The sequence below is a fragment of the Rana temporaria genome, chromosome 1 (genome assembly GCF_905171775.1).
Source record: "Rana temporaria chromosome 1, aRanTem1.1, whole genome shotgun sequence".
NCBI classification, from domain to species: Eukaryota; Metazoa; Chordata; class Amphibia; order Anura; family Ranidae; genus Rana; species Rana temporaria.
The window spans coordinates 518,524,957-518,533,365 of NC_053489.1; the positions used below are offsets into that span (position 1 = coordinate 518,524,957).

General features: G+C 39.9%; 1 protein-coding gene across 1 annotated transcript in view; it reads left to right on the top strand.

The window, feature by feature from the left end:
- SMAD1 (SMAD family member 1) overlaps nucleotides 1-7,093 on the top strand; it is a 92,713-nt gene extending 85,620 nt beyond the window's left edge. Inside the window, exons 6-7 of the mRNA XM_040331639.1 lie at nucleotides 2,414-2,670; nucleotides 5,706-7,093. Coding sequence (XP_040187573.1) covers nucleotides 2,414-2,670; nucleotides 5,706-5,849 — 401 coding nt within the window. The 3' untranslated portion in view covers nucleotides 5,850-7,093. The remainder of the gene's footprint in view (nucleotides 1-2,413; nucleotides 2,671-5,705) is intronic.
- Nucleotides 7,094-8,409: the final 1,316 nt, after the last annotated feature.

Genomic DNA, 8,409 nt, shown 5'->3' on the forward strand with positions numbered 1-8,409 from the left:
GGTCAAAAACTAACATTGATTTGACCCCACCAATGATTAAAAAAAATCAAATGAACATTCTGATATTTACCAGATTCAACTTCTAATACATCTGTTATTCTCAGAGTATATTTGAGATTTTGCTCCCTAACCATATAGTTGGTAAATTGCCTTTTTTTTTTTTTTTTTTTTTTTTTATTATTATTATAGACATTATCTAAATTATACACCACACTTTTTAAGGTTATTATCCAATCGAGTAATCAAAACAATAATTGGCCTACTAATCGATTACGAAAATATTTGTTGGTTGCAGGCTTAGTTTTACCTGTATTTTTTATTTTTTGTGTGGAATTTCACTTTTGACGCTGAGCCAAAGCCACCTGCAGTGATCTTCTATACAAAGTCCATCCTGTTTTGAAACAAGGGTACATCCTCTGCAGTTATAAGTATTGATTGTAATGCTGGCCATACACGGGTCGAATTTCAAAAGAACTTTCTTTTGAAAATCTAAAAATGTGTGCGTTTTTGTGATCCGTTGGTGCCATTGATTTTGAAATTTGACCGACCAAACCTTCAGTTTCACCTCGCGTTCCTACAGAAAATAATTTTCGTGTCTGGGAATCGTGTTTTTTTTTGTTTTTTTTCGGGAATCCGCTTTTCTTGTTATATTAAATGTCTCGCACGATTCTCTATCATTTCTTAGAAAATCATTTTTTCAAAAAATATGCAACGAGTTGGATTATTAAAATTCAATGGCCGCACGAGAATCGGCTGTTGCTGCAGCCCACTAATGGTGCAAAATACGAACAAAAATTCTTGGCTAAGATTTTCTAAAGAAAGTTCTTTCGAAATTCGACTCGTGTATGGCCAGCATTAGACAGGATGTCAGGTGTGAAAGGAAAATCTCTCCCCTTAAAGCGGGAGTTCACCCATAAGAAAACATTTTCAAAAAATCCCCTTAGATTCCTGCTCGTTTTGTCTAGGGGAATCGGCTAGTTGTGTTAAAATATGCGCTGTACTTACCCGTTTTCGAGATGCATCTTCTCCGTAGCCGAAAGAAGCCGAACGCCGGTGCGGTTCTATACTGCGCCTGCGCACCGACGTTCGGCTTCTTTCGGAAAATCGTGACGCGTTGGCTGCGACCGTCGGAAGCCTCTCGGAAGACTGTAAATAAAGAAAGAACGCCCACTCCCGCAGCCCATACCCGGAAGTGGCGGAGAAGATGCATCGCGGAAACGGTAAGTACGGCTCATATTTTAACACAACTAGCGGATTCCCCTAGACAAAACGAGCATTAATCTAAGGGGAAAAAGTGTAATTTAGGAGTGAACCTCCGCTTTAATCAGATCTGTATTTTAGAAGTAGTGTTTTGATGGGTTTTGACATTTGCATCCATTTATAAAGCAAGCTTAAATTTTAGGTTCAATGGGCCTTTATTTTATTGTCCAATAGTCAAAAATGTGACCATAGCCAAGACCTTAGCTTGCGGTGTGGGAATTTAAATGGACCACAGGCAATCATTTTATATAAAATTTACAAATTTATTCAAATGTATAAATAATTGGATAGATGACAAACGGTTGACTATGATAAAGAAATGCATAGATTGGGGGAATGTATGTAGCTAGCTGAAAAGGAAGCCTGAGAGCTGTCAACCAATAGAGCGTCCATCGCGTTTCAAAAATTGTGTAGTTTCTTCAGGGACTATACAGGCTTAAAGCTTCCAGAGCTGTGACTTAAATCCCAAGTGTAAACATTCCACCAACAATAGACAATTGCACAAAAGGTGAAGAGTAAATGATCCGTCGGAGCCAAACAGATGCAGGTGGAGGTGTCACAGACCAGAATGGTTCCCATATGTCATGGTAGACTTTGTGTATATAGTACGTTAAGCCACTAGATTTAACTGCAGCGTATCTCGGCTTTTGCAGAAAATTGTAACCAATGGAGGGTGTAACCAACCAAGGCCCTATTTTGTTGGTGCTTAAATGGACTCAGTCTTTCCTATCAGTAGATCCAGGGATTCACCGGTACACTATAAAGGGATCCATCTTATAGTTAAAATCCTCATATCCTCTTATACATAGAGTAGAGAGATGTGGCTCCTTATCTGCCCAGTGGAAGAGACTGGTTGCAGTATGGTACTGTGGTGTCTGCTTAGAGTTAACAGATCTCTGAGCAGATGTGAAAGAGCCAAGTTGACCATAACGGTTTCATATTGGTAGCACATTGAAAAAAGGCAAGTGAGCTGCTTCTCTTTAGAAACATGGGGAGGTTCACTTATATAGGAATGACTTTCACTTATGTTGTATTTGTTTGTTCCTCTACTCAACTGTATTTTTTTCTTGGATGTCTATTGTTCAGCAACTGATATTATAGATCATCTTCTGTGGTGCTGTATGAAAATTTGAAAAATTGCTCCATCTTCTAGGTGTCCATTTGTACTATGTTGGAGGTGAAGTGTACGCAGAGTGCTTGAGTGATAGCAGCATCTTTGTTCAGAGTCGAAATTGTAATTACCATCATGGCTTTCATCCTACAACTGTATGCAAGATTCCTAGCGGATGCAGCTTGAAGATCTTCAACAACCAAGAGTTTGCTCAGCTTCTGGCCCAGTCGGTAAATCATGGATTTGAGACGGTCTACGAACTTACTAAGATGTGCACTATTCGAATGAGCTTTGTTAAGGCAAGTTATTCTGAATCACGTAAAAACCCTTTAGAACTTTTTTTTTTTTTTTTTTTTTTTTTTTAATCCGTTTAGGGCCAAAACAACTAATAGATTATGAAAAAAGTTGACAACTATTTTCATAATCGATTAATTGGCTGGTTGATTAGTTGGCCTGCATATAGAATGCATTATTTACATATCAGGAAATACAGTGCAGCACACATACAGCTCAGTACACCATCCATGTCACTAAGTGCCTGAGAATTTGTGAATGTGAAAGTGTGAGGAGCAATGCCTCATGAGACATGTAGTCCTGGATGTGAGTGGTTCTAAAAGGCAGAAGTTTTTTTACCTTGCTATAGCGGGTGCTCTATACTATACTTTGCAGCTTGCTATTGAGGCACTCTGAAGGCAGCAGGGGCCAGAAGCATCGGCGAGGGACCCCAGAAGTGGAGGATCTGTGCTGCTCTGTGCAAAACCATTACACAGAGCTGGTAAGTAAAACAAGTTTGTTAAAAAAAAAAAAAAACACTTTTAAAGACTCTGTGCAGGGAGGATGAACATCTGAACCCAGAGAAAGTGGAGGTAATAGAAGGCATTACCATTACTGTAGTTGGTTTATTTATATTTACCCCTGCATATGGATATTTATAAATAAATTGCCTTTTTTTTATTTACATATTAACTAAATTGTACACCACACTTTTTTTAAGATTATCCGATTAGTCGATCGAAACAATCGGCCAACTAATCGATTTATGAAAATAATCGTTAGTTGCAGCCCTAAATCCGTTCCAGATTCTAACCTTAACGTTAAATTCTAATTTTGCAGAAATAAAAACTGCCGCTTTTAGTCACGTAAAATGCATTGCAAGGATTTTGGCAAACCTCATTGCAGTCTTGATTTTCTCTGTACTAGGAAAATTTGTGCCAGCATGTCTTTTCCCAGGCTGACTGCTAAATGGGAGGATTGGTTAGATTAGAGGAAATGGAGTATCCGCTACAACCCTTTTATTTGTCGCAGTAAAGTTTAGAAAGTATTTATCTAAAATGCTAGTTGCATGTCCTCTTCTAAATGAGCTTCCAAATCTGTGTAGACTTTTGGAATAAGCAGTGCCTCACTGGGCCAGCGCGGAGGCTGGGTAATCGAATGATATACCCTAAGGCAGGGGTAGGTGACCTTTCAGAGGTTATCCAACTACCTGGATCACATGGAGATGAGACTGCTCCGTTTTTAACCACTTACGGACCGCCTCATGCACATATACGTCGGCAGAATGGCACGGCTGGGCACATACAGGTACGTCCTCTTTAAGTGCCCAGACGTTGGTCGTGACCCGTGGACCCGATCGCCGCTGGAGTCCCGCGATCGGTCCCCGGAGCTGAAGAACAGGGAGAGCTGTGTGTAAACACAGCTTCCCCGTTCTTCACTGTGGCGCCGTGATTGATCAATTCACACCTACAGCCACACCCCCCCTACAGTTAGAAACACAAATGAGGTCACACTTAACCCCTTGTGGCCCCTTGTGGTTAACTCCCAAACTGCAATTGTCATTTTCACAGTAAACCATGCATTTTTTTTTGTGAAAAATGACAATGGTCCCAAAAATGTGTCAAAATTGTCCGAATTGTCCGCCATAATGTCGTAGTCATGAAAAAAAATCGCTGATCGCCGCCATTGGTAGTAAAAAAAAATTATAATCATTATAATAATAATAAATAAAACTCTCCCCTATTTTGTAAATGCTATAAATTTTGCGCAAACAAATCGATAAACGGTTATTGTGATTTTTTTTTTTTTTACCCAAAAATAGGTAGAATCAGTTAAATCGACGCAGTGCCGAATCGCAAAAACTGGCCAGGTCCTTTAGCTGCCTAAAAGGTCCGGATCTTAAGTGGTTAAACAAACAAAAAAAATCACGTTCCCAATAAAAAGATGGCATGAAGAACAGTGTGCCACAGTCGTACCCTCTGCCCCTTCACATAACTTTACAAGGACACAATAATTGTTTGTGCCCTACTCGCACCATAACGCTGCTGTCACATCCGTTTGTTTTTTTCTGCACAGGGATATGGAACATAAATTCTCTGCAAGGGAACAAAGAAAATAATTTGTTCTCTAATGTGCCCTGTTCACACCACATGGTTGAGGTCATGGCAGTTTTTTTTTTCTGCACAGTTAACTGCATACACGTTGCAGATTTCTGCGCAGAATAAAATCTGCAAATACCAGTGTTGTGGCATGAACCGGAAACCTGGAGAACACTGGTTTTCTTTGTGAACGAGGCCCAAAACATTAAAGATTACTTAGTATAGGGGTGTGTCTAGAAGAAAGCACTGTTGGTTTTGGTAAATGGGTTTCAGCTGTGAAATGCAGTGAGCTTAAAGGTGCTTCTGAAATGCTTTGATTTCCATTTAAGTTGCTTGATTTGCTTTTTTATTTTGCTCAGTTATCCTAAAGTTTATGTAAAACATAACAATGAACCTTGGTGTACTCCTTTTTGATCTTTTTTACGCCATTTAAAAATCCTGCCAGTGAGCTGATGACTTTCTGTACTCTCTTCTTCTGCACTTTGTTCCAGTTGGCTTTGTTCCCGGTTTTATGTGGACTACAGAACCTCTCCCCTCCTATGTTATGCAGAAGGGAAAAGTGTTTTGGGGTAATGTTGTACCTTCGTCAAAACGGCATAGTGTGTGATCATGGTTACTGGCAGGATCACAAGGGGAAATCTCAACAAAAAACACCACTTCTAAAATAAGCTATGATACATTATATTGTTTGTGTCACAATCAGTTTTACATATAGGTTGTGGCAATCCACTTTGGGTTGATTTTGCATTTACATTGACTTTTGTTGGAAAGAAAAGCGGCTCAGACGCAAACAAGCCATGTAAATTATCTCGTCACTGTTGAGTTCCCATCTTAATGTTCTAGTGCCTACTGTTTGGAAGCTTCCAAGTTTCCTTTTATTTTCAGTACTGTTGTAGTTCTGTTGGATAACTGTCTTTATTTGGTTACCTGATCTGACAATGGCTTTTTTTTTTTACTTTCAGGGGTGGGGAGCAGAGTATCATCGCCAGGATGTTACTAGCACCCCCTGCTGGATCGAGATTCACCTTCATGGCCCTCTTCAGTGGCTGGATAAAGTACTTACTCAGATGGGCTCCCCCCATAACCCAATCTCATCTGTGTCTTAATTGGAACTGGACATTTCTGGATGCTATGGAGCCATGCATGTACTTGAAGGATGTATGCATCAGACACATACTGGCAAAGGAGGGGACAATTTTCTTTTTTCATTTTATTTTTTATTTTTTTCGTATACAGTTTGGGAGCCTCTATTACTTGATGTTTGTGACCAACTCAGCGCAAGAGGGGTAGAGGGTCGCTACTTTGAGATGTGGCTCAATTTTCACAGCAGCTAATTCTTCTTTTTTTTTTTTCTTTTTTTTTTTTTGGATATAACGGTATAGCATTGTAATTTAAACCATGCTGTGTAAAGTATTAACTAAAGCAGATTTCCTTCTGGCTGTATAGTAGATATGAGATTTAGCCCAAACTTTGCTGTTCTAGATTGGCAACATTCTCGGCACTTGATATACCCCCCCATATTGAACTGCGCCATTGTATTTCAGCTATGTTAAAATACATTTTAGTAGTAGTTGTACATGATGGGGGGGGAAATAACGTGTCACTTAAATGTGCATTGTCCATCAGGATGTTAGGAGAAGCTCCTTGCTGTTTGTACAGATTTTTAATGACCCTGCCCCCACCCTTTTACGAAGCATAAAATAGTTAGGATGGACTAGGTGAGATTTGAAGGTTCCATGGTCTAAATTGTTTAAAAATGTGAGCACAGCTTTGAAGGCCTTTTTTAACATTTGCTGTGTTTTGTAATGCACCTCTTGCTTTCTTTTGTAACTTTATGCGGTCAGTTGGGTGCCACAGGTAGGTACATACAACTGATTGAATGAAGTGCAAGCATTTTTTTTCTCTTGGCGGTAACCAGCCTTGGTTCCTTTCATCTTTTCATGAATAGCCTAGCTAACGTGCTTTACTGTCTTTTTGGAGGGTCTTGCAGTTTTATGACCCACCTTCCTGTATTGTAACACTACTGCAGTGTCCTAGACCTTGGCTTTAACTGCTAGTGTAGGAGAAAGCAATGGTTAAAAAAAATACTAAAATATTGCACCTCCTTTAGTAATGGACAGCTGAAAAACACTTCTGCTGAGCTTACAGTGGACATTTAAAAATCCAAGGTTTACTCACTTACAGACTTATTCTTTTTCCCTTTTTTTATGATGTTACTTTTTGTACTATTTTTGTTTTCCTTTTATATTCACAGTTAAGCTGTAGTACTTCGCGAAAGTACTTTTATTCCAAATCTAGTGGATGGTGTTTACTAGAAATTTAAATAAACAGTCATTATTGCTTACCTATATGAAATTTGTGGTTTGTTACTTCACCAATTCAATTTACATTTTTGGAGCAGGAAACAAGGGTGATATATTTGCATTGTAAAGAGTACCTGTGATCAGTGACCAATCGCAGCTAGCAACACAATTGTACACAATCTATCTGGCAGGTATACTGATCAGTCATGCCTGGGTTACAGATTACACCAGAGTGGCCTGTTATACACGCACAACGTCCGTCTTAAGGGTGTTTTAAGTGCTGTAGTCATTAATTATTATTTTTCTTTCCCAAAGCATGAGGTCAAATACAAAACTTGATACAGGGTTTTTTTTTTTTAATTTGTCTAATGAGCAGCATTTCCATTTTTGAATGTTTTAGCCTCTTAACATTATTTCAGTAACTTGCTAAACCACTGTGTGTGTGTGTGTGTGTGTGTGTGTGTGTGTGTGTGTGTGTCGTCTGCCACGACATACCCCATGACTCCTGGGGTGGCCGGAGAGCTTTGCGCTCCAAGGTCCACATATGACTGGGCTGTGGTGTTGTCTTACTCACAGTGGACCAGGCTGACGGCTACCTCCAACGTGGTTATATGCCTGTCTGGAATGCGTCAACGAGTCCTCGCGTGGATGTGCAAGTACAGTCCCTCCGCTTAGGTGGGTTGGTACGGCTGAGTATTCCTGGGGTTCGGGGGTCCACCTCTCCTCCCTTCCCTTTGCTGCATTACATTGCTGCTGTCGGGGGCAGCTTACTGAGTGGACTATGGTGCATCTGTCCTGTTTTTTTTAATGCTGTGGCTCTTTTTCAAAGAGGCGTTTTGGCCACTGTTTAGCCCAGGGTTTGACAAATTTGCTTGGAATCTAGGAGCCAGCTAAAAAAGTTAGGAGCCAGAAAACGCGCCCCGTCCCGACGAGCTTGCGCGCAGAAGCTAACACATACGTGAGCAGCGCCCGCATATGTAAACGGTGTTCAAACCACACATGTGAGGTATCGCCGTGATTGGTAGAGCGAGAGCAATAATTCTAGCCCTAGACCTCCTCTGTAACTCAAAACATGCAACCTGTAGATTTTTTTAAACGTCACCAATGAAGATTTTAAAGGGTAAAAGTTTGTCGGCATTCCATGAGCGGACGCAATTTTGATGCGTGACATGTTGGGTATAAATTTACTCGGCGTAACATTATCTTTTATAATATAAAAAAAAATGGGGATAACTTTACTGTTTTATTTTTTAATAAAAAAATGTGTAATTTTTTCCCAAAAAAGTGTGCTTGTAAGACCGCTGCGCATATACGGCGTGACAAAGTATTGCAACGATCGCCATTTTATTCTCTAGGGTGTTAG